Source organism: Acanthochromis polyacanthus, chromosome 16 (genome assembly GCF_021347895.1).
Source record: "Acanthochromis polyacanthus isolate Apoly-LR-REF ecotype Palm Island chromosome 16, KAUST_Apoly_ChrSc, whole genome shotgun sequence".
Taxonomy (NCBI): Eukaryota; Metazoa; Chordata; class Actinopteri; family Pomacentridae; genus Acanthochromis; species Acanthochromis polyacanthus.
In genome coordinates, this window is record NC_067128.1 from 8,591,937 (window position 1) to 8,619,564 (window position 27,628).

The following is a 27,628-nucleotide window of genomic DNA, read 5'->3' on the forward strand; positions in this document are numbered from 1 at the left end:
GACACATGAAAGCTACACAAAACACTTAACTATCCCCTGAGCAAAAGGAGAAAAAGGGACAGAAAGAAATAAATTCAACATTGCAGGAGGAGACATTTTGCATAGCCCTTGTGGTTCGTGGACAATAGAGCGTCATGCTGATTCAAAGAACATGATTTTAAGTAATCCTGCCTCAATATGTCCTCCCACAGAGCCCATTTCCCCCTGTGTCCTTGGTTCACACAGAGAAACATTCATACATCTGACAGGCTGTGCTGTCAATGGGAGCCCGAATTCTGCTTTCTCCCTTTCAGTCCATTGCTCCCCTCCTTCTCTTGCTCCTTTATTCAGCTGGCTGGAGATGAAGGTGAATCACCACATCCTAACCTGATCAGTGCCTCACATCATAGCCAACACAGCCGGAGGGCTTTTTGTTATCGATTGACTTCAGAATCCCATGTAGTTTGGACGTCAATGCTTTCATTTACGGTGTATGTGCTTTCAAATATGTTTACTTGCTCTGCGTGTTCGGAATTCGCACCTAATTGCCTCGGCTTCCCGGTTTTAAACATATATACGGGATAAACATCATATGGGTGCATTTACAGCCGAACACCTCAGCAAGTAACACGAGCAGCGAAAAGGCAAACAATGACCCTCCTACATGTATTAATCATAGAACAAATACACAGTAAACATTTACTCAGGCTCCCAATTAGCAGTATCTGCCGGCTTCCACAACAAACAACTGACAAGCCAGGTTTATTTCCCTCTATTAGGCAATCACTTAACAGTTAATTACCACGGTTGAGCTCTTGTGAAGTTAAAGGTCTCACATGTTACCCTCGCACACGACGCAAAGCGAGCCAAAGGTCTGCTTTTCTCGCCATTTAAAGCGCAGCTATGAGAGGAAATGAGCCAATCCGACTACATTAAAACCATGTACCTCTACATGTCACGTGGCTGCTAAAAGCTAGCTCTCATTATCATTAAAATCCAGCACACCCTGCTTATAGAGCACATTTGTTCCTTTTTTTTTTAGTGTTTGCATTCTCACAGATGGTAACCTGTGATACACACACAAGGGGGTATCTGGGATTTGGCACTGGTTGCTTGTAATGCTGCCAGTTTTTGCCCTTTAAAAAAAAAACTTCCTCTCCATACTGATTCCCACTATTTAAAAGTCTACTGGAATTGGAGGCAGCAAAAATGTGAACAGACAATACCGATGAATTCATGAGAAGGTATTAAAAGCACATTTTAGCTTCAGTTCCGCGAGGGAACTACAAGGACGCGTGTGTTAACAATGTCTTCACAGCTTTTCTCTTCGGTAAAAGCTATTTCCTATGTATCCAAAAGTCCCAGGCAAATTTGTTTTTTGAGCTTGTTAACAATGTGCTGACATTTATTCAGAGATGCAACGCTGGACTCCTGGCCTCCCACTGCATTTCCACAGCATACTCTACTGTCCTTTCTCTGTCTCTTCACAGAAGCCATCAGAAAACAGTAATAAAAGAGCACAACTGAGTGTGGGCTGAGAGTGGACTGCACTGAGGCAAACTAATCTATCTTTACTCCGCATCTGCTGGCCTCAACACTCACTGTTTTTCTTTTCACTCACAGTTTTACAGTCTCTCTCTCTCTTTCTCTCTCTCCCTTTTTTTCCCCTTCTCCCGACAATCACTCTTGTTTTTCTTACACCTCTCAGAGTTTTCTTCCATCTCCCTCGGTGAGATTGTGAAAAGGACAGCTCCACATGCATTATGAGATGCAAAATATATAAATAAATAAAAAAATCATTCCTTCCTCTCTGACCTTCACTCAGCTTTGAGCCAGACAAGCAGGCAGCGAGACATGCTGCAGGGCTCCTCTCAAGGGACAGTTTCATAGAACAATTGCACATATAACCCCCCTAACCCACCTGATACCCCGGGAATCCCTGAGTGACAATGACAAAGAGTGATGGGCTGTGAATAATGAAAGCCCTCCAAGAGGAAGTGGCAGGACACAGGTCTCGGATGACTTCTGTTTGATTTGCAAAGAAAAAGAAAAACAGACAGTGCGTTAAAAGATGCAGTCACGCTAGAGGTGTTTACCCTGCAAACAAGGTCAATCAGCTAAAGCCTCCTTCAATGTAAATAATCTCTTCAGATGTGGCTGGTAAATCTCAAAAAAATTGACTAAATGCGAAGCACAACATGAAAACTAATTTCATACCTCACAGATATTTGCCATTTCAGAATGGCAAGAAAATCTGTATCCCTGAATTAATCGCCATTGAGCCTTTTGTAACTGAGGCATGACAGCAAGACCTTCAAAGACTCAGGACTGTAAACATATTTTAGAAATCCATCTAGATAGTTCCCGGCTTCAAGCCCATGTGTGGTGCTGCATGCTAATGCAAGACAGATCTCCTCTTTGTTCTTGAAACCCACGGTGGGTATTTTTAAACCATGGAAATCATTTGCCAGCAGAGATAGTTTCATATTTCTATAAGCTATGGCGGGGCCAAGTGACACATGAATATTTTAAGCAGCTTTGTGCCTATTTAAATGTGTTTGCTGTGAACATGTTGGCAGTGGGCCAGGGCACAGGGTGTTATCCATAATTCCTGCAATCCTAAACTAAACTCTAAGCGTGCTGATAATTCAGGCTGGCAGAAAGCAAAAGCAAATAAAGTCAATTAGCCACAAACTCCCCTTGAATTTGTTCCCTCTACCCTTACTCGTTCTCGACAACCTTGTAATTTTTTTTTTTTTGCCACCACTACACAGCTGAGACGACGATGCCTGGTAAATATTAGAAATGCAATAAAAGACTTATATCTTGGCACAAGCATCGTGGAGGGACTTAGATAAACTTCACTTTCACCTTAGGAGATATTTTTAACCAGCAGGAGGGAAAGATTGCTTGATTTTCCTTCCAAAATGAAAAACAATGTTGTGCTTTAGTCATAAAATATTCCCACACATGTTGTGTATCGGGACAATATAAACAAAAGCAGGAAATACAAACAAACAAAATGAGCATCTCTGAGTCAACAGTGCTTTCAGCAGCAGTTGACAGCCCAGGGACATACTGCATCTGCCAATGCTGTTTGCAGATGGCGGCGATAATGTTATCACTCAACCTCACAGCCGCAGACCAACTATGGACATCGGAATTAAAACGCTCCTGGCTCCATTCTTGACTTTCCTTCTGTTGAATTTTCTTGGTTTTATGAATAAGGCACGCCTGTAAGTAAAAACTCGGTCATCTCTGATGGAAGGAGCAGATGTGATGACTCATTGCTTGTGTGACTGAATGTTTGTTATGGGAGGAAGCGAAATAAGATCATGCACATAATGCTGTTTCCTGGGAAGGAATTGAAGAAGGCTCCTTTAATTTCAGCCAACCAGTTAGCAGGCGCATGATGCACTGCACTTGAAGGCAGCTCTGAATTTCCACTCTAGTAGATTCTAACTCGCCATCGGTGACAAGTGAGGAAATTGAACTTTAGCAGTATTACTGTATTTAACTGTTTCGGGGAAGATGTTGCAATCTTTCCTGACATCATTACCAGAATGGGGTCATTCAAAATTTACACAAAAAGAATTAAAAATTAATGCTAACCATCCATAGCTGGGACTGCAGATGAATGCAATGTCAAGTGTGCTCACTTTCCATCATTGTTCAAGTAGAAATGGAGAGAAAACCCCCCAAAAATTTTTGCTCTGGGTCCATGACACCTTTATCATTATCAGTAGCTACTAAGTATAATTCAATGCTTTCAAAAGGCAGGAGAATCTTCTCTCTAGAGGTATTTTATTACATCTTGTATGGGCTGCAGTGGCTCCATTTCAGTGTCTCACTAAATGAATTACCTGTAAGATTTATAAATGAGGAACATGGAACATAATAATTCAATTCTGTGCGGGAATTAGCTCAGCATATTTGCCTGCAGCTGGTGGCCCAAACACTTCACATTTTTCCCCCCCTTTTTTCCCTGACACTTGTCGCTCTGCACGTTGAGGTTGAAGCTGCGAATACAAAAGGCTGACTGTGCTTTGGTGTTACAGTGTATACGTGTGTGTCTGTAAAGGTCTCAGCCCTGACAGGCGAACAGTGGTTGTACATTGTGAGCCGCCTATCTGGACAGAATGGAACTTGGGTGTGGGAAGGAACAGACAGACCCAAGGGAGCTGACCTCCTCATTTAACCGGCCTCCTTGCAGGAGCAGCTGGGATGCTGTGCTGAGTAAGCACATCCATCAGGACAGGAGATGCTCTCGGAAGAAAAAAAGCACCAATGGGGCTTTGAGTGTGTCTCATGGCATGTCTGTTGCATTTACACTCACTGATATACAGTGAAATCGCACAACTCTATTTTTAATCTACCTGTCTCTTCTGGAGACTCTTTTAAGAGCAAACCCACAGATAAGCACATCATCTGTTCTAAAGAGAATGGATTACACTCCAAGAAATGGTGCCATCTTACAGAGACGTGAAGTGGGTGCTGCTGGCAAAAGATAAAAACACAAATAGGGTTTCACAGAACGGATATCACTGCGTTACAAAACGTGATCACTGCGCTCTTTTTGCACAGCAACAGGCGCTCAGGGTGCCTCTGTCCGTGGTCCTGAACCAGCGGTCCTGTGTGGGACCACAGACAGACACCACCGGCTTTTTCAGCCGGATCACTGCAACCAAGAAACGAAATATAGAAAAAAATCAAGCATGAGCTTTACCCCAGAGGAAAACAGATCTCAGTGACATGAATCACCTCTTATCTCGCATGGCTATGTCCGTCTTACTACTGATGCCAGATGCCTCCCAGATGTGGCGCGTCAGCACGAGCGACATATTGGACATGGCAAGGTACATTCAACATCTCTAATCATAGCTCATAAAGAAACACAGACGCGAAAAAAAAACATAAATACGTATCAAACTGTCTCCACATTACTCCAAATAGGCGCAAATATCTCATCCGTTAATGCGCAAAATTGTCTCGAAAGAATTTTATCCGTGATTTGGCGGCTTGGAAACTTTATCTGTTGGGGGGACTTTGCCACCACCGTCACCACCAGCCCCTGAAGGATTAGTCAATAGACGCCCGGCGTGTGTCAGACAATGTGTGAGACGAGAAATCGCTCGTCGGAGCTGAAGGATGCAGCAGGAAGACAAGCACATCTCGTTGCCATAGCGGCGGCTCTTGCGGACGAGGCCTGACTCTTAAACAGGACCCTCAGGGGAACTGAGGGGGGGATTGTAAGGATGTGTTGTCAACACTTGATGACATCCGCTGTCACTCCGCGATGTTTCTCTGCGAAGGCAACACACAGAGAAGCAGCCATCCTCCTCAGACGGATCTAATTAACCGAGAGTCGAAACCGCAAGAGGCCGTGATTTAGTGACTTTTAGAACAGGTGGTAATGGAACTATTGTGAATTTATGAAGCGGCTCCAAGCGCTGCGTGGTGGCAACTGTTGAAGAACTACTTTTATAGTCAACATGGATTACAATCAGTCAACCAGCAGGCAGTAGTTCTTGCGGCTAATCAACTTTTAGTCCATTGAGTTGCACTTAGGGAGGCAACTATCAGTATGAGCGATGATTATGGGACGGGGCAGCACCGGCATTGAAAAGTGAAAGTATCTGTTTGAAGAATGCCAATTAGTGAAAGGGGAACTCCCGACTGGATTGCACTTCAGTGGGATTAAGGATGAAAAGTAGTGTGGGGCGTATCGATTGTCCCTTTTCACAGATCAGTAATTGATCGGCAGAGAGAGGGCAATGTTTACATGGAAACATTTACAGCAGAGGACACTTTGGGGAGTCAGCGGTTTAAAGAAAAGGGCCACCGAGGTACAAGAAACTGGTGAGAAGATACAAGCTGAACTGTTGCACGCTGGCTGCAGTCAGTCAGAGCAACACGATTTAAGTTTCTTGGATGCTTGATGGTGAGATGCGCTCATTTAGACCGATTTAAACCAGAGACATCGAGATATTTTCACCATAAAAAGATACATATTCACCAGCATGCATGATTTCAGAGTGCAGACCAACTCTTAATGAAAAACGAGGCAAGAGTAGAGCGAAACATCTCCGTGCATCTGCTCCCGCATCCCGTGAATGCCGCTTCACTTGAGTGCCAAGTGCGGCTAAACGTGGCGACGGTGATGATGATGGTGATGATGATAACATAAAAAGCAGATTCTTACCAAATCTTAAAACGTGTGGCATCCCGCGAGAGTAACCAAGAAACAGCAGCAGAAGCGGGATCAGCCTGAGGTTGGACCTGAAAACGAGACTGCTTATCATCAGATGATGGGAGGTAATCTTCATGTTGTTTCCAAAAAAACATTTAAAAAAATAAAAAAAAATGCACAGTGGTTAATCCCCCCTAGTATGCGGGTTCGGTTCCCGCACCCTCCGTAAATTTTCTGTTACGGTTTCTTGGGCAAGGCAGGGTGACGGCGACGGCCCTTGGACGAGCAAGATCACGGCATGGTCACTTTCCCCAAATCCATTAGCAGTCCCGGCATGGTTTCCTTTTTTTGTCGTCCCCCTCTTTCTTTTTTCTTTCTTTTATCCCCACGTTCTCCTTCGTTCTCCTCTCACTGCGCCAAGAAACAGCAATCCGCGGGGTCGAGGGACGGCGGGACTTCCATGTCGAAGGGTATACGGATCCAGCGGGTGAGGAGGGGGGAGGGAGGGAGCCCGAGCATGGGCTGGTTAGGTGAGGTACGGAGGAGAGTGGGGGGGTTTCGCGGACGAGGGGCGAGAGAGCGCCGAGCAGAGGATACGGCAGCGATATGCAGCCCCCTATGAGGCGCTCTGGGTTGCTTGCGCTCCCATTATACTGCACTGCTGCACAGGCTCTGACGTCGAGCCAAGGTTAGTGCTGTGAACGCGCACCAGAGAGAGAAAGAGAGCGGGAGAGGAGAGGAGAAGAGAGGAGAGCGCGAGTAAGGAGAGAGAGAGAGAGAGAGAGAGAGAGAGAGAGAGAGAGAGAGAGAGAGAGAGAGAGGTGAGATAGAGATAGCTTACAGATAGACAGACAGAAAGACGTGCCAGAGAGGGAGGAGGAGGGGGGAGGATGGAGATGGAGAAAGAGAGAGAGAGAGACAAAAAATAATGAGCAAGGAGGAGTGGAAAACTTTATTTCATACCACCTTTCTAGGCAGTAGTTTCCAATGTTTTCCTCCCTTAACTTGGAGCCAAGCTTACATGCATCCGGAAATGTCGAGGAAAATATGCAAAAACAAAACAATAATAATAATAATAAAAGAAATCCATAGTGGAGTTAGAACTTCAGGGTGACCAAAAATCTTGCAATTCTAGATGATTATGCTCCAAAAAAGTTGCAATTGATCAAAAAAGTCGCAATTGATCAAATGTGACCATCTCTTCCAGCTACAGCCTCTCTGCGTGTTTGTTTCTCTATTCAGCACCGTGGACAGAGGCAACAAACCTGGAACGCGCTAAATAAGGCACTAGATCCGTCTGAGTTCAAACAAGCAGCACCGATTTAGAGTGTTGGCTACTACCGGCATTCTGCTGTATCATGCACATACAGAAATAATACACGCACTGCACTGCGCGCAATAACCGGCCCAACCTCTGCACACACACAAGGCGATGCAATCTCGTGCCAGCAGGATAGCTTTTGCACTGATCTTTTCTCTCTCCCTTACAACCCGGAGCGGGCCCACTTGCGTTTTGTCATTCACAACTTGCCTCTCCATACCTTTTTTTTCCCCTCTCCTTTCTTTTTACGGGATTTCAAGCAACAACCTTTCAACAAATTTTAACCATCATTCCAGATATGTGGGAGGAGTGGGATGAAAGGAATTAAAATTGGCAGAACAGCAAATCCGTAATATCGACGGAAGCTGCTGAAAGGCACGAATATTTAACCTATGCAAATAACTCCACTTTAGACTTGAAAGCCTTCCAGCAACAGACTGTTCTCGAGAGTAAGCCATACTCCTCCTCCGACGTGAAGGTGTGCGTGTGGGGCACACACACACACACACCAGACATGCAATATCTCCGGAGCCTATCGCGTTTCTATCTGATCTGCGGGCTCAACGCGGCCTGTATCGTATGGTTTGCGTTGCACCGACGAGATGGATATCTGCAGGTTTTGCGCATTGGCCCCTACGCTATTGACTCAACATGCACCTTATCAGCAGCTCTTCATGGGCCGATGCATCTACTGGAGGGTACAGGTAAGAGCTGCGCACCCCGCGGGCCCCTGAGGGGGAGGCTGGAGGGCTATTTAATCCCTACGGAGACGTGAAAGGAGCTCTTTGATCGGCGCCATCAGAGTCCAAGCCTGGATGAACACAGTCATTGTGTGACTCAAGTGTGAATGGCTCGGCTTGTGTGTGTGTGGTGAAGAAACACTCCAAAATAGCTGTAAGATGACTTTGGCACACTTTTTTTTTGCGCAGTAAGATGTTCATTACGCACCAGTTGTAGGTCCGTCTTCTTATTAGACTGCATAATTCACAGGAAATCACAGAGAAAATGTGCGGATAAACAAAGAATCCTGACACCTACACACAGTCTCTTTTTTTCTGTTCGAGTGCTACTCCGCTGTACTTTAGAGGCGCCATCAAATCCACCCGAACAAATAAAAGCGTTTAATGGCGACGAGGGCGCTTGTATCAGCTAAAGGAAACACGCAGTAATTACATGGGATCAAGTAGGTGGTGTGAACGTTGACTTTGAACGTGTGTCGACTTGCGTGGGTCTGCACACCAGCACTCTGCAGAGCGAGAATATCAAAGAGAATGGCACTCATCATGCTACCATCTGGACCATTAGCATAATTATGGAGGAATTCAGGGTTTCCGTATAAGTCAGCAGAGCTCCACACAGCATGAAAGGAATGCTTATTGAGCTCTGGGAGAAGACATCAACTGACAGGCAGCTAAACTCAATGCGCCCTCTGGCCTTTTACTGAGGCACTGCACACGTAATCAAGCCCTCAGGTGCCCTCACACCCCCCAGAATTTAATTTGCACAATAGACTTAAAGCTGAGATAAATGATTCTGATTTAATTTCCAGAACAGAAATCTAAATAATATTGCATCCCTGCGCCTGAGCATGGGGCACTTCAGGACAAATCATCAGCATTTACTCCCCACTCAAAGTGCTCAGTGCATCTTTTGTATGTCAATATCTTGATTACCAATCAGGAGTTAAATTCTTCACTTCCAAGTAAGGCAGTCAGGATGAGACGGCTGAAGAATGGAAAATTGCCTCATTATGATGCTAAAATGACTCCTGCTCCTTTAGCTTGTTGTGACTAATAGGAAAATACCCCTGTGCCATTTGGGAGATGTAGGCTTTTTTCTTTTTTTTTCCTCCAACCATGATCAAACCGTGTCGTTTTTGAAGGAGACCACAAATTAGATGAGTTTATACACACCCACTCGCTTGTAACCTACGGAGGCTTCCATATGAGCTGGCTGGTGTGTTTATTCAAACACCATTCATGCAGCGGGTAATGCAAAGGGGACTTTATGCAAAGGAGAGATAACCACTGCTAAAAGCCTTCTGTCATTCCCTCTCTCCTCCATCCCTCGCTCTCTCGCACAGGCAGACTGGTAGAAAGATAGCACTGGCACAGAGGAGGAAACCATGGAAACGAGAAGCTGATGCACTTTGAATGGTAAGACCCTGAAAGAGAAGACATTCATTCAGTTCAGTTGCCCTGCACTAAAGGCTCATCTCTACTGCATTATTTTGAATGCCACAAGTTATTTTAACGCGCTTGGCTTCAGAAAGTCAACGATGGTCTCACTTCATCAGCCCATTATGTCAAGATGACTGTAGCCAAGGATGTCTTAACACTTTGGCAAGAAGAGGAAGGACCCCCGACAGAAACACACACACACACTTTACTTCATTTGCACTCACACAACTGTGAAAACCTCTTCCCTTTTCCCCAGCTAGAGTATCACAGCATTCGCCCCTCTCAAATGCGTCATGACGTACCAGCCAGCATCCCTTCAGTCAGCAAATCACTTCAGTTTTGAGTTCAGTATATTTACATTTCCCACTTGTGGCACTGCCTTTGAACACAGCATGCAGAAGTCAGCACAGGCCTATATGTCTTGAGCAGTGCTGTCAATGAGATGCCTGAGACCTCAGTGGGAATACATTCTTCAGAGACGACAATTAGTCAAGTGAGACAGTAATTAGGACCTCTCTGCACACTGTCACTTCCAGTTAGTGCTGACGGATGCCCACAAATACCCCCCTCCAGCAACTGCAGTCAGGCAGACTTTCACTTGTGGTGCTGCGCTTTGACTTGGTAATGTGACAGCCATCTGTAAATTTTATTTACCATGGTAACACTTTCAGTAATGGCGTGGTAATTTGGTCAGCGCTGTTACAGATGAGAACTATGGTGAATTTCTACCAGCTGTGGTTGTGTACCACAAAAAATCCAAGTATGATATATTATTAAATTACTATGATGGCATCAATTTATATTTTTATTAATGCAATGATAAAATTATTATGTCACATTGCCACAGAATTGAATAAGTTCCATCATTAGCATTGTTTAAAAAATACCATACATACTCAATGTTACTTGTACAACTCAGTACAAGTTCAAAATAATACCAAGTTTGTTCCCATCTGCCACTTTATTAGATACACATACAGTAGGTAAAAGTAATGCAGTCTAATACAGTCCTGCAATAAATCATAACCTCATGAAGGTTAGAGTGTTGAAACTATTTTACACAGGCGTTGATTCAACTTTATGGTCATTTAGTTTCTGGTCCTATTGAAGAGGACAATATGACGGTGATTTATTGCAAGGTTGCGGCATCAGAGTGCATTACTGCATTATTTTTTGGCTACGGGTATCCAGTGAGCCTTTCAGTTTGAGCTCAAAGTTATATAAAGATTAGAAATACCTGTTAACAGTGAAGTTCTGGGTGCCACAGTAGCCCAACCTGTTGAACGGGTGACCCATAAACAGGGGCTACAGTCCCCGACACAGCGTTCATGAGTTTGAGTCCGTCTCCCCATGTTTCATGTCTCTCTCCCCTTTCAAACTGAAGTCAAAGCTAAAAAGCTCAAAAAAAAAAAAAACTTTTAAAAAATCCTGTGAAGTTCTGTACTGATTAGCTAGCATCAGTTTGGCATTTTTTTCATTGCAGTATCCAATAACACATAACTAGGGAGGTTAAAGATTCAGTGTTTATAGATTCAAACGAATTTTATGAACCAGTCAGGCTGAAGACAAGGGGCGTGCTTGTCAGTACTGTACTGTTTTGCTGTAGTACCTTGTTGCACCACTAGGCGGCGCCTCTTACTGTTCAATGAGGTGGAGTTACATCTGTGTTTGCTGAAAGCCCATTGCAGGAAATGAAAGCTCATCCCTGCAGTATATCTGTCAAACTGCAGTCATGCTAATAAAATGTGCAGCACTGGCAGCTGTCCAGCTTAGCTAGCTATCTGAAGTTCATGCTAAGCTATGATTTCCGAATGCTAACAGAGCCCAGGAGCTGAGTGACTGTCAGCAGAGAGCAAGTGTAACTGGCAACATTTAGGAGCAGCATGAGTCTGATTGCAAGCTTCCAAAAAACAAAATGAATCGTGACAGTGAAAGTGTATCAGAGGTACTCTGCTCAGAATAGAAACACATTTCAAAGGCAGCAGTAAAACTTGACAGATTTCCTGGACTGGTAAAGTTGCTGCAACAGTAGCTGTGGACATTTGCTCTAGTTGAGCAGCTGTTTCCAGCAGCCGGTCTAATGTTAATAACAGTGAACAAATCACTGTATCATGTATGGAACTTTCTTAAAGTCCAGTGGATTGATTTAAACAACTTTGGATAACCATGACCTGGATGAATGAGAACCTACACAGACATCATGCATGGAAGGTAGGGATATTATTCTGATAAACTGCTGCGAAGAAATAAAAAAATATCACATGCTTTTTTGTGTGATAGTCAGCGGCATCATTAGGCCTATTTTAGGGGAGTATCAGCCCCCCTAAAATACTCTTTAGCCCCCCTAAATAGTTTCATGTTCATTTGTTGTTGTTTTTTTAAAAAAGGTGTTTTTTTTTGTTTACAAAAAAGTGCTGACAAATTCAATATAATGTGGCCAGAATATGAGTTTAAATAAATAATCACATAACCAGTCATTATTAACGTAAATATGATCATAAATCTTAGTTTCCGTTCACTTCATAGTGGAAGGTAGAGAGTCTGACCCAGTGTGTCATTATCCTGTCCATTCCACTTGTTCATATGGAGCACGCCCACATCACTGAAATTCAGTCCACGTTTTCCCTGCGACCTCGGCTGCTCTCGGTACCTGCAGCATGTGCTTACAGGGAGGAACACACAGAACCGACTACAGCAGCGTTAGGAGAAGGTGAACAAGAATGGATATACGAAATGCTGTCAGGAGAGTAAGTATTCATCACTGCTGATTAAGGGTGTGACGATACACTCAGCTCACCAGACGATACACGATATTGGGTTCACGAGAACGAGATGATATTTTCACATTACTTTAAAAAAACTAAAATGACAAAATCTATGACTGGACAAAGTGTTTTTTATTTGACAGTCACAAAAAGATGCACGGGCATTTTGAAATGTTTTGTAACTTACATCCATGCATGACTGCATGAGCTTTTAACTGTTGACCTTCTTTCCACAAATAAAAATAAATATTTTTTTAATGTGCAAACAACATGTGCAAAACTGTAACCGAAGTACTACTCTGTCAATACATAGTGCAAAAAAGTGCAAACTTTAGTCTTCGACTCTTTATAAAGGTTCGGGACCACTGTGCGTGTAAAATGCGTACCTGATGGAATGCTGTACTATGGTTCCAATGTATGGAGGAGTCGCCGAAATCCCGGGTTTTCTACCACAGAAAACGGCCTCATATCAGCTGTAATGAAAACGCCGATTTCTCTCGTTATTGCCATGGCCCTGGCGCTTGAGTCTGGAAGTTTAGGTGCAAAGGCGTCAGTCAGTGTTGTACGGCCTTTAGCTGCTTTCATCACAGGTGCAGGTGATTTTAGCCAGCTGTGGTAATTCTGTATGTGTCTTAGCATAGTGCTCGTGTTAGCTGCGGTGTACGGCATTATTTTCTTACACTGCTTACTTGTTGTCCCTGTCTTGTCCGTCACTCGGTTGCCGTTTATTATCTTCACTGGGTACCCAAAATGCTGCCACACAAATGACTTAAAATGTGGCGAGGCATCTTCAATGGTGATTTCAGACTCCAATATCATTCTGGCTGCTGTATTCCTTCTTCTTCTTTTTGTCAGTTTTTGGTAGACTAGACACAGCAAAGGCACATTACTGCCCCCATAGGTCACAAATAGATGTTTACACATGGAGTGTATATAAAGTGGACATAGCATCTGGCTCCAAAATTGAAGCCCACCCGGAAGTGTCAAAAACTTGCAATATCACGCCGTCCGCTAGGGTTGGCTCCAAAAAGCTTTTGCTCCATAGACCCCAATTCATTTTTGGAAAAAATAAAATTTGATAGACTGATTTTCTACAGCTCACAATTTTTTTCCCGTTAGTTTGAGAGATCAGGTGGCCAATCTTAAAATAAATCAATACTGAATTTTAAATAAATCGTTAAAGTTGGCGGAGCCAGGGGGCGTGGCTATACTAGATTGACAGTCCCATTGACTGGTCCTGCCCCGAGTTGCTCTCCGGTCCAGCCTGTTTGATGACGCTTTTTACGTCACTGGCTCCAAAAAAATCCAAAATGGCGACCAGGAAGTAGCAAAATCCGGGCTTCATTTTCTTGGCATTGAAACCAACGGGTGATGTCATGGTTAGTTCACGCCTGTGTTTACATAGCTCACAGTCTGATGGGCTTCTGCCCTGTGCCCGCGAGACAGCTTTTCACTTAAACGAGAAATATTGTCACAATTTAATCTCGCGAGATCTCGTGGGACGAGATCTCGTCACATCCCGAGTCATATTAGTGCATCTGTACTTCATTGCAACATGACAATCAAAATTAATACCGGTGACAGCCTTGATTATTTTGACAGCTTCCTCCCTTTTGGATAATTGTAGTCTAGATTATATTAGGATACTGGTCATTTGCACAGCAGGTATTCTGACATGTCACAAAAGGACTAGCACAGGTGTAATCATTGAGAACAGCAGCAGGGTGCTGCTGCTGTGCATGTGGGCTGACTGTCGTGACCTGCTGAGATACTTAATAGAACTGAGAGACTGTTATGTATCTGCTTAGCTCCATCTGTGCTCGTAAAAAATCATCTTACGTATCCAAAATTTACAGATGATAATCCTTATTAATCCTGCTATTATTAAAACATCTCTGCATGGTGCCATAAATGCCACTATAAATAAATACTGCATCCAAAACCTAAATTCAATGTATTGATTGCATGTTTAGGTTTGAAAAGCTTGTCTGTAGTCAGCCTGGATTCACAGCATTTTTAATGGATGGAAATGTTTTTTAGTCTAAAAGTAAAAATATCCTTCGAAACTTCTAATAATCCTCCACCGTCCAGCCGTGTGCTCACGATGCACTCATTTTTTTTTATCTGTTATTTTTCTTTTTATTTATTGTTCTCAGCCTAGTTATTCTAACATCAACGGAAATATTTATAGCAGAATGATGAGATGCTGAGGTCTTCTAATAATAACCCCTCATAGATCTGAACACAAATAAGTATAAATAAAGGAACAGTCTCCTTTTTAAATTTATTTTTGCATGAGTTGTTTACGTCTTTGTTCTCGTCGGGCAAATAAATGCTTTCTGTGCTTTGTGGTTTCAGATCTTAGGGAGGAAAAAAAATCATACATATTCACAGACACACGCACAGCAGAGAGCCGGGCTGATTGGAAGGTGGACGGCTGGAGTTGTTATTACAGAGCATCCAGCAGAGTCTGGTTTGCAGGATAAGGACGTCCTTACAGGGCATTTCTCAGTGTGAACGATGAGGAAACAGCCTCCTGTGTGAGCACGGACGTGTGTGTGTGAGAGAGAAAGTTTGAAAGAGAGAGAAATCGGCAGAATGTGGACAGATGCATCTGTCTGCCTACATATTTTGGCCTTCAAATAGAAATCTTGGCAATGCTTGCAAAAAATGACTTTCCCCATTGGACTGCTCAGTGCCAAGGGCTTTCCTGCAGAGAAAGAGGCTGGAGACTAAGAGACCTGCTCACAAGGCTTTACATTCTGTTACAGGGAAGCCTCCAATAAACTTTTCCTTTCTGCAAAGACATCTCCATCTCCATCGTTGGCTAGCATGAACTGGAGTAAGCGGAAGGAATTTCAAAGCCAAGCATGGCATTGCAAAGAAAGAATGGAGACACATGGGTGATTTGTGTACATTTGGGGCTTGGACAATGAGTTCCCTTGGTGCATATTAGTCACTCATTAGTTATTCTTTCCTTCTATTTTCAAGTCATTCATAAAAGAAGCATGGAAACCACCTGTTAATGTAAAGACTACAAACAAAAACAAATGTTCTAAAAAATGTTAAATATTCATGTGTCCAAACATAGAATGTGATGCAAGAAAACAAAGGGCATCTCTTCAGGCATTTGAAACTAGTAGTCAAAAAAGAGGGAAGGTTTGGCATAGATTGTCAGTATTTTTCCATTTGAAATCTGCCTTTACAGTTATACACCCGAATATTTTCTTTTCGGTGAAGGGTTATGGCCGACATGCTCAGGCTTCCGTCTCGGTAATGCAATCCACTCTGTTTCCACAAAGATCCAGGGATCAACTGTTGCAGCTGAGGATGAGAGGGCCCAGCAGTCGCCTCAGACACCCAGGATCAGAAACTCCAAACAGGGATAACACCCTCTCAGCATTCAATGTTTTCAATCAAGGGATCAGCTACTGTGACTGGAAACAAAATGTCCCAGACAGCTATCACGCAGGAGTTGCCGGCAGGCAAAAGCTGGCACGACTAATATGGCTTGTCAGAGTGAAAATAGCCTAGTATTGTTCACACCTTCCATAAAGGTACAGGCATAACGCTTTTGTCTTGTTCATCTCTCAGGAGTCATGCTCTAATAGCTTTTCAGGCTCATGTTGCTTTGTTAAGAGGGATTTAAAGTTGGTGTTTCACTACCCAAAGAGTCTAGTGGTGGAGGCTCAGCTATTCATTTACACATAATTCAGCATGAATCAAATTTATACCATCATAAATGTGATAAATTTGTGTCTTTAGATTAAATGGTATTTGACGAATGGATTTGAGAATTATCAAATTGCCTGGTTAGGGATTTATTAAAAATAACTCAAGGTACACGGACTGTGTCTTATACAGTGTTTTCACTGGTTGCCAAGACTGCAGCTGTACCAAAATATATTGGACAGATGAACAGAAATGCTAAATAGTGGAACTAATTTGTCTTTAAATGCAAGCTCTCAGTTGTTCGATGTTGCAAAGAACTGTGATAGATTTAAGCAAATATGAAAGGTGTTAAGCTGCAGTACATTTCAGCATTTCCAATCCCAAACTGACAGAAAGGCAGACATTTCTGTTGAGCTCAAATGCAAATCTCTCTTCTTCTCATGCAAACTTTCAGATTCATTATAAAAGCGATGAGTGGTTGCACTTTTTAAGGTTATTTCAAACATCCCACTCCACAGTTTGCATTTTCTTCTCCTGACTGACAGATGTCATCTCAGCATATCTGCATCTCAAGCCTGTTTTCCGTCTTAGAGTGGTTTTAATAGACAAATACTTGTTATGGAGGTCTTCGGCATTTACAGTAAGCCCTGCACAAAACCCACCCTGCAGAGAAACACTGCCATCTAAGCCTTCGGTAAAACCCAGGCAGAAAAATCTGTATGTGGACCAGCAGATCGAGCGTCAGTGTGGAAACATAAAGAAGGGTTTGATCTCATTTATGCCCTCGCTGTTCTGGAAGTGATGAAATGAGGCCGGTCTTGAGCTGGGCGAGGTCATTCCTCTCCTCTCCTCTCCTCTCTCCTCTCATCTCCTCTCCCCTCCTCTCCTCTCCTCCATTAATCATGTCTGTACACATGAAAATGAGCTTAACCCTTTTTCCTGTGTGGCGCTCTACTTCCACTCAAGGACACCTTGCAAGCAGGTATAAGTAGGATCCCTCTGCGCATATTTTCCTCCTCTATTTCCAACTAATGGACACCTTTCAGTCTTGATCCAGCTTGACTTAGCCGTGAAAAAAAAAGCTGCACGGGGCTTCATCCTCCCTTGTAAGGGCTGCCACTCTTTGCTGTGCAGCCTCATAACAATTAACACTTCTATAAATCCCTTTGTCAAAGGCTTAATGGGAAAAAATGGAATTTAAGGACTTATCCCTGCCCCTTGAGTCTAACATAATTTCACTCACAACTAAACTACGCGAAGGAAGGTTGGGTATATAATATAATGCATAAGCTTCTGAAAAGGAGGAGGACACAGGGAACGAGCGAGAAGATGAAAAACATGATAAAGGCACAGAGGGAGAGCAGGAGGAGTAGGTAGAGAATAAGTAAGGAAGAGAGAGGAAGGAAAAAAGAAAATGAGCTTGGTTCCCTTTGTGGCACAGTGCTTCACCACTTAATCATCCCCAGGTCTATAAATAGGCCTTCACAGCCATGGAATATTGGGAGATTAATGGAAGAGAATGGAACGCCATAATGCTCCGAAGCTTCACCACTTGTGCTGCACTTCAATAGTGCAGATTTCATTTTATTTCACAACCAATCGCAGATTTTTTTCCCCCTCCTCCTCTTCAGTTTTATCATAAAAAGCGTGGAGGGGAAATCTAGCAGATTGCATCCACCCCTCCCTCCCCCTCGTCTCCGTCTCTTCATGTTTTGCCTACTTCAACACAGTTTTACTGGAAGACAGCCGTTGCAGACTCAAAGCTAAATGGCACCAAATGCAGAACTGTTGGCGTAATGCAAGTCTGAGCAAAACACCCAAAGAGCATGAGCTTTTCCAAGAGCAGGCTTTGGAAAAGTTCTCCCCCCCCTCATTTTGCATTCTGTACAATGCACTACAGTTTCTTTTCAGCACCTATCACAAGTGCTCATCTCCTGAGGATATGTTGACGGTGTTGAGGTAGCAGGGATCACCTTGTATCTCCCTGCTCTCCTCACTGTGAGCGAATGTATGTACCCGCCTGCTTATGTGTGTACACTCTGGGCTGGCAGGCGTTCGTGTGGGTGCAGACTCACAACACCAGCATTAGATTTTGAGGGGAAATATAGCAGAGACGTCATTTAGGTTGGCGAGAAGAAAGTAAGGTTGTGAGGACACGAAACCTGTGCTGAAAAGAAACAATCTTTCTTTTTTTGCTATAAATAGAAAGAAAGGTTGTTAAGAAACGGGAGACAAGCCAAAACCAATCGGAGCCGTAACACATGGGCTTGTTAGTGTTGGCACGTATTTCGAGACAAAAATTTAGATTCATCGACTTGTGCTTTTTTCCGCATTCTCCCATTCCTGTGAAACAACACTGCTGTCCAGCACCTCCCCCTATCTGTATATCATATCAGATCCCACCATCTGTTGGAAACGCATATGTCTGCATTACTCCCGCCGAATCATAACTCCCTCTCAGCCTGTGAGCTCATTAGTGCAGTCTCAATGAGCTAAACAGAAACCTAAAGACAACGAGGAATTTGCTGTTCATTACTAGCTTTACTGCTGTTGATTCTTCATTTGAAAAGAACAAGCCCATTGTTCATATTGTACCTCTGCTTTTCTAACTATGACAAGCGAAACGGTCTGTGAAAAAGGCCTCTTACAATAAATTTCCTTCATTAACCACGGCAAAAATGAAATATTAAAGAAAAGAAATAGCACAAGACAATTTAAATGATAATCATAGTCACAAATTTCTTCTCTACATCATTTTCAGTGTCTGAGAGTCAGGCCTCAGTATCTGCATGGGCATGCAAACTGAAATTGGTAGTCAAGGCAATCATCACATTCTTGATCCTGGTTGCGACAAATAAATCCCTGAGTTGGATTGCAGCTGACAAAAGCATTCCAAGTGGGTAGTGAATTAGTATGCCATCTATGTATTTCTTAATGAGAGGGTTTCGAAAATAATTTCAAACAAGAAATTCTGTTTAAATTTGATAAACAAACAGTGAAAATGGCTTTTGAAAGATGTTGTGCTGCTCATACTACATGTAAACTTTACATTTATCTCTGAGAAGGTAACGTGTACGTTCTGTCCTGTGTGGCTAGAGTCTTTGTCTCAGCCTGAATGTACAAAGGGAACTCGCAAATTTGCCCTTTTTGGTCTTACCAGCTAAACAAATCCATACAACAGCAACAACATAAACAAGCTACAAAATATTTATATTTGTACTTACATATGAATTTCATCTTCTGCTGTAGCCACACTGTGTCCAGAAAGAGTTCTGGCTTCAATAGCTGTGGCTTTGGGACATTTTTCTCCTGGAAAATCTCTGCGAAGATGGGAGAGGCCTTCCTCGTCTCCCTCACCAGTGGGGTCATCTCTGTCAAACCAGTCTGTCCACCATCCTGGAAAAAGGTGATCAAATTGAGATCAATCTTAGACTCACAAGATTTTTCCATATTCATTAAGATGCTGCACACTGGGTGTCAGTTTTATCAAAATACAGTGTAGGGTCTCATTGTTTGTGTCAGCTGATGACATCCAGAAAGACAAATTCAAGGAGAAAATGTGTCAGTCAGACCTTTCTGTACAAGGTGAACATTGAATGGTTTAATTTGTATTTTAAATGTCAAGAAGTGTTTTGAAAAGAAGCTGCAACCCTCCTACTGCTCTTCGCTGGAACCCGGAGAGCTGCTCCGGTGTGATAAATAAAAAAGAGAGAAGCTTTATTTTACTGACACTTCACAAAAACTTACAAGGTACTTTCAATCCCAATGATAAATCAACAATTGTGTGTGATGTTTTCAAGCAACAGTGAAGAGTCGTACTGCTTACAGAAAGATTTTGCATTATGTTGTTGTGCACATTGCCGACAGCTCATAAGAGTAGTAAACCTGAACGTAGTTACTGCAGCTACACCGATGAACGTACCTAAAAGCAGTCCTGCTGCAATGACAACACTCAACTGTGAGCGAGAATAGAAAATTGTAATGTCAAAATGCACATTATGTTAAAAAATTAGAACAGAGGCATAAGCAAACACCTGCACCCTGTCCAATGAGCAAAACTACACTGTTCAAAAAAATGAAAGGAACACTTTTTAATCTAAGTATTACATCAAAGCAGTCAAACGTGGGATACTGATCTGGTCAAGTAAGTAAAAGAGGGGGTTTTTAGTCAGCTTCAGCTGCTTTGGTGTTCATGAAATTAACAACAGATGCACTAGAGGGGTAACAATGAAACAACCCCCAAAACAGAAATGGTTTTACACATGAAGGCCACTGACATTTTATTCCCTTCTTGTGTTTTCTGACTGTTTTTCAATAGTTTTGCAGTTGGCTAGGGTCACTGTCACTACTGGTAGCATGAGGCGATACCTGGACCCTACAGAGGTTCCACAGACAGTCCAACTCCTCCACGATGGCACATCAATACGCCATTACCAGAAGGTTTGCTGTGTTGCCCAGCACAGTCTCAAGAGCATAGAGGAGGTTCCAGGAAGCAGGCAGTTACTCAAGGAGAGCTGGACAGGGCTGCAGAAGGTCCTCAACCCATCAGCAGGACAGATATCTGCTCCTTTGTGCATGGAGGACCAGGATGAGCACTGCAATAGCTCTACAAAATGGCCTCGAGCAGGCCACTGGTGTGAATGTCTCTGACCAAACAATCAGAAACAGACTTCATGAGGAAGGTCTGAGGGTCCAATGTCCTCTAGTGGGTCCTGTGCTCACTGCCTGACACCGTGGAGCTTGATTAGCATTTGACATAGAACACAGGAATTGGCAGGTCTGCCAGTGGTGCCCTGTGTTTTTCACAGATGAGAGCAGGTTCATCGTGAGCACATGTGACAGACATGGAAAGGTCTGGAGAAGCCATGGAGAATGTTATGCTGCCTGTAACATGGTTTAGCATGACCGGTTTGGTGGTGAGTCAGTGATGGTCTGAGGAGGCATATCCATGGAGGGACGCACAGACCTCTACAGGCTAGACAACGGCACTCTGACTGCCAATAGGTATCAGGATGAAATCCTTTGACCCATTGTCAGACCCTACACTGGTGCAATGGTCCTGGGTTTCTTGTGGTGCACGACAATGCCTGGCCTCATGTGGCAAGAGGATGCAGGCACTTCCAGGAGGATGAAGGAACTGACAGCATTGACTGGCCCCAATACTCACCAGTGTTGGGCAAGCTACTTGGAAACTGTAATGAGCTAAGCTACCAGCTACTCCGTGTTAAATCAAGCTTCACTACACTGAAGCTATGACCCACAGAAATGTAGCAAGCTAAGCTACAGCAATATGGCCAAAGTAGCTTAATACATTCAAGTTACTTTTTTTCTTACCAAAAAATTTCAGGGACTAATGAAGTCAGTCAAACGGAGACAAGAAAATGCTGACTTGTTTATTATTAAACCATCATTTTTGTTCTCAGTGCTCCAAACTTAGTAAGTTGATACACTGAGGAATATGTGGAGCTATATTTAAAATGAATCAACCTTTTTACATTAGAAATCATTGTTGTGATTTTCTTTTAGTTTGTATTGCAGACATAATGTATCTGATAATTAAGTTGCAGTAGCTTATATTAACACACCACTTACATTTAGGGCTGGGTATCAATCTAAAAGTTTCGATACCGGTACCAATTCCGATACCTTCACTTCGATACCGGTTCCTAAACGATACTTTTTTCGATACCAGTTTTACAATATATACTCTAACAGAATGAAAATTGTATTCCACATTACTTTTCACATCTTGAGTTTAATTTTCCAGTGATTTCCAGTGCAAAAGAACATTTGCAAGCAATGTACAGTTCAGTACATACTGAGCCACCTTCTGCCCCGGACCCTTCCTGGCCGACCCGGAGCCGGTCGCGGCGCACCGCCGCGGAGGAAATGCGCCAGGCGGGGGACGGCCCGCACCCGGTGAGAGGTCCCGCGAGGGGATCCTCCCGCACCGAGCGGCCGCCCCTGACCCGCCGAGTTGAATCTCCCGGGCGGACTGCGCGGACCCCACCCGTTTACCTCTTAACGGTTTCACACCCTCTTGAACTCTCTCTTCAAAGTTCTTGTCAACTTTCCCTTCAGGTACTTGTCGACTATCGGTCTCGTGCCGGTATTTAGCCTTAGATGGAGTTTACCACCCGCTTTGGCATATACTGCACCGCGCACTATTGGCGTCTGTGGCGATGGGCGTGGGAGAGCTCAGCTGCAGAGGGGAGAGGTGTGGAGGAGAGTGTGTGGAAGCAGCGTCAGGTTAATTAGCGCAGCTGGCACCAATTAGACTCACCTGATTCTCTCGGCAGTAACAGACTGAAGCAGAGGACAAAAGACAGACGGACAGAGAGGACGGGGGAACGGACGAGCGGAGGACAGCGGACAGGACGAGGTCCGGTGGAGCGGGCAGCTTATCGAACGAGATCCTGTGGAGATCCGGCTGACGCTGAGACTGTTTACCGGAGGAGAACCGGCGGAGAGCCGGCGGACGTTGAGACTGTTTACCGGACGAGGTCCGGTGTAGCGCCGGGCAAGGAAGAGAGACTGTTTTATTTACATTGAGACGGTGTGGTGAATAAAAGACTTTGTCTGCATTGGCCGAACTGCCGTGGTTATTGTGCTGAGCAGAGCCGCAGACAGGTTCTCCTGTTACAGCGTCCATTTTACAAAAGTAGAGCCACGTTTTAGACCTCAGAGGCATCTTTTCCCACTTCGACGACATGCTACACAACTGCAGTAAATTCAATGTACCTAACTTGAAACCTGTCTGTGAACGGGCAGCATGCTTTTTTCCGGCTTGCCGCAATCACGTGTAACGTTACAGCCAATCACAGGTTTTCTTTATCATAATCACGTGATAAGTACCGGAACATGGAACCGAAAGACGAGGCTTATTTCGATACTCATTAGTACCGAAACATTTCGGTCGGTGCCATTAAAGAACCGAAGTTCGGTACTCAGCCCTACTTACATTGGAGGGTATAATAGGTTACATTTGATATCATTTCCATATAAAGTAAGCAATGTTATAGTAAGACAATTTTATACATAATTTGGGTATTCACATTGGGTATTAAATCAAGTTTTATTTCTTAAGTCTAATATCTATGTAAAATCATTCAATGCTTTCCCAAAGTGCTATATCCACTACTACTTAACTCAATTTTGGTCTTGAGTGTAAGATTAAGATCTTTAATCATTTATGCCATCACTTTTGTTTCCCTTTCTGTTATTTTTTTCAGCCATTTGCTCATTAGTGTTAACAGTAATACTGAAGAAGACAGATTTTGGTTTTACTGTTACCTCGTTTTCTCCCATACCTCTTCCCTCCTATATGTATCAGTTTAATTATTTAATCCCCCAATTTATACACATTCACACACTGCCACCACAACCTTACGCTTAATTTAATTAATTTACTGCCACGCGAATTTTAGATGTTGAAAAGTAGCTCGTTTGTGTGTGCATCTTATACTGCGGTTGACATGTGGTGGTTAGCTAACTGCTGCTGGTTGTGCATATTCGGGAGTCACCTGTATATGGGTTCTCAGATTTGTATTTGACGTCTTTGAAGTTGACAGAAACTTCGCATTGGTCTGGCACAGTAGGTATCTGAAAACAACTTTTCTCCGTTTTTTCACAAAAACTCATAACTATTTAGGTAGGGCCACGGTGACTCTGACTCCTCTGCCATCTCTCAGTGAACTGAAGCGAGCGTCTGTGTGTGTGTGTGTGTGTGTGTGTGTGTGTGTGTGTGTGTGTGTGTGTGTGTGTGTGTGTGTGTGTGGATCCAGTGGAAGGGATTGTTGAATGACGACATCAACAGTTCCTCCGCTTCTATTGGTCGACACAGACATGTCGGCGTTTGGAGAGGATGTCACTGTCTGATCCTTAAAAGTGTGAGATGAGACTGCAGCAGAGCAGAAAGCTCCGCTTCAAGCAGTTCAACATTAATCATTTTTAATGTAGCTTTTTGCGTTCGCTACCGCGCTACATGACCAAAAGATTAGCTAAGCTGTTGAAACGTTTTTTGATTTTGTAAACAACGACGCTACCACGTCGTTACAGAAAAATGTAGTTAAACTACTAACGACGCTATTTGTAGTGACGTTACTGCCCAACACTGATACTCACCTGACCTGAATCAAATAGAACACCTTTGGAACATTATGTTTTGTTCCATCCAACACCACCAGGTTGCTCCTCAGACTGTCCAGGAGCTCAGTGATGCTCTGGTTCAGATCTGGGAGGAGATACCCCAGGACACCATCCATCGTCTCGTTCGGAGCTTGTCCCGATATTGTCAGGCTGCATACAAGCATATGGAGGTCATGCAAACTACTGAGTACTGTTTTGAGTTGCTGCCAACAAATTTCAGAAAATGGACCAGTCTGCCACATCAGTTTTTCACTTTGATTTTGGAATGTCTTGAATTTAGCCCTCCTGGGGGTTGATAATTTTCATTTCCATCAAACAATGTGGCATCTTTTCATTCCAAACACATTATCCAGTCCATATCAATGTAAATATCCAGTTTGTTTTTTCCCTGCATTGAAATATGATGTGTTTTCAAAGTGTTCCTTTAATTTTTTTGAGCAGTGTACATTTATTAGTGGGACTTCTTGGTGTCAGACCTTCATCAGGCAAATAATTTATCCTCCAAACAAAGAATCTTTCTTTAAGAGGGAGTGGCTGTGACTTCACTATCAAGGAACATACTCCACATAGCATAGAGAGACATGAAATACCAAAATCTGGCACTGAACAATTGCTCCCACTTGCATGAAGAAAACAATGACAAATATTGTCAAAAAACAAACAAACAAAAACACAGCATGGGTAAAATCCTGGGACATTTTATATAATTTATGTAAATGTCCAGTTTGGTTTAAAACTTCACTGCAGCACCAAACAGCTCTTTAAAGAGTTTTAGTGATCATCCTTTAACGATTCTTTCAAAAATTCAGCCCTAATGGTGCTTGGTGACACTGTGGATCATTCTATCATTATGTCTCGTCTTAAACATTGTGTGGGCATCAAAGATACTGCAAATGGATATCTTATCTGGCAGATAGGAGCTTCTCAGTTCAGTTCTCAGTTGTGGTGTCCCTCAAGGCTCCATACTGTGTCCACATTTGTTTTTATTATATATGTTGTCCCTGGGGTCGATATTTAAGAAACACAATATTCAAGTCTGTCTGCCAAATGAAAGCAAAGACTCAGTGCAGCGTCTGTTAAAGTGCTTTGAAAATGTCATAACCTGGATGGACTTAGACTTTCAGAATCTAAATGAAAACAAGACAGACATTGTGTTTTGTTAAGCAGACCTGTTAGATGGCCCTTTGGCATCAGACAGTCTGTCTTTTGTAACATACTTTGGATTGATCCTCGACCACTACTTAAGATTTACCAGACAGATCAGTTTAGTTGTCATTTAACTTTTGCCAAAGTGAGGGCCTATCCATCTTGTAAAGATTTTGAAAAAGCTGTCATTTCCTTTATTAGCACTCTGCTAGACTGTTATATGTTTGTTGTATGTGGGTGTAAATTACTCGGCTGCCCCCGGTACAAAATGCATTTGCTCATCTTTAACAGGAAAAAGAAGGGTGTTTACATATATCACATAGCACCGGCCTTTCTTCTCTGGCGTCATGTCAGTTTCAGTCTTAATTTTAGGGCTTTGCTGTTTTTTTTAAGGTTTTAAATTGGTTGCCACCTCTTTATTTAGGACAACTCTTACATGTTCATACCTCACTAAGAGCATTGAGGTCAACCAGTCAGATGCTCCTAGATGTTCCAAGACTGAGAAACAGAAAAAGAAATCAAGCCTTTGCAGTAGCTGGTCCTAATATTTATTGTTCAGCTACACAGCCACATAGAGAGAGATGTACTGAACTTTCAAGCTTCAAAGTCTTTGGTTAATAGAAGTCTGGACAGACAGGGATCTGATGTACTCATGTAGTACCTCCTCCATCACAGAAAGGGGATGGCAGTGGAAGCGAACGCAATAATCATTGTACATCTTTTTGGGTTATTCCTCTTTTCTGCAGGTTAATACTGAAATTGCATAATTTCTGATAAAAGAAATCACTTTGGCACTTAATGAAAACAACCTAATTAAAACAGCCACTTAATTATTTGCACTTTGCAACCATGCTAGTGGCTTAAAGAATGGTAATGCCACTATGTCAGTCTGTTGACTAGTCCATCATTATTGACAGTGAGAATGATAGATTACAATGAAATTCAGCACAGACGTTCATGTCTCGCTTTGGCGATCCATCAAATTATAATCTTAAACTCAGACAACAACAGATGCAACATATTTATACTTGTCCTTATTTTGAAATCACTTTCCCTGCTGCAGCCAGATTGAGCCCAGAGTTTCGGCCTTGGACCAGGAAGCTCCACCACATCAGTTACTATAGGGATCGAGCTAGGTTAAAAGGGTTCAGAACAAGAAATACAGAAAAAGTAAAATGATAATTCTGAACATGGATTTCTTCTCTTCATTTTCAGAGTTGTAAAGTCAAGCCTCAGTGGTTGCATAGGCATCCAAACCGAATTTTGTAGTCACGGAACTGCCAGATTTCTGTTCCCGGGTGCAGCAAATAAATCCTTCAGTTCGACTATAGCTGAAAAAGAATTCCAAGTGGACAGTGAATTAATATGCCATCTACAGATTTCTGAAAGAAAGGGTTTCAAAATTATTCTAACCAGTCTGTCCAGTGTTCAGGAAAAATCTGATCAAATTGAAATCAATCTTGAACTCACAAAGTTTTTCCACACTCATTAAGGTATTGCACACTTGGCATCAGTGTATTCAAAATACAGTGTAGGGTCTCATTGTTTCTATCAGCTGCTTCCACTCAAAAAGACTCAAACCTTTCTGTCCAAGGTGAACACTGAATGGTTTAATGTGTATTTTAAATGTCAAGATTGCCACTGAAAAGAGCCTGCAACCCTCCAACCATTATTCTCTGATACTTCGAGAGCTTCTCCAGTGTGATAAATAAAAAAGAGAGAAATTTTATTTTACTGACACTTCACAAAAAGTTACAAAGTACTTTCAGTCCAAAATCAATTAAATTCAGTTCAGTTCTCAGTTGTCCCTCTCACTTGTGGGGTCCCTCAAGGCTCCATTTTGTGCCCACATTTGTGTTCATTACATGCACTGTCCGTCTGGTCAATGTTTAAGAAACTCAAATATACATATCTTTCTGCCAATAAAAACTGAAAGCAAAGACTCAGTGTAGCCTCTGTTAAAGAGCTTTAAAATGTCAAAACCTTTGTAGACTTAAACTTTCTGAATCTAAAAAAACAAGACAGACAATGTTGTGTTTGGTTGAGTGGACCTGTCAGATGACCCTGACGGCACACATGGCCCTTTGGCATCAGACAGTCAGTCTTTAGTAACGAACTTTGGAGTGATCCTCGACAACTCCTTCAAATTTGCCAGACAGATTAGTTTAGTGGTCTTTTTTTTTTTTTTTCACTCAAGACTTTTAGCCACAGTGAAGGCCTATCTGTC

General features: G+C 42.8%; 1 protein-coding gene across 3 annotated transcripts in view; it reads right to left on the reverse strand.

The window, feature by feature from the left end:
• Positions 1-6,891, reverse strand: part of LOC110948038 (glutamate receptor ionotropic, kainate 2-like) — a 63,773-nt gene extending 56,882 nt beyond the window's left edge. Inside the window, exon 1 of one of the 3 annotated variants that reach the window (XM_022189406.2) lies at positions 6,182-6,889. In XM_022189406.2, coding sequence (XP_022045098.1) covers positions 6,182-6,305 — 124 coding nt within the window. In that variant the 5' untranslated portion in view covers positions 6,306-6,889. Of the gene's footprint in view, positions 1-6,181 lie in introns of all 3 variants that reach the window. The other 2 variants (XM_022189407.2, XM_022189408.2) reach the window with 2 other exon arrangements.
• Positions 6,892-27,628: the final 20,737 nt, after the last annotated feature.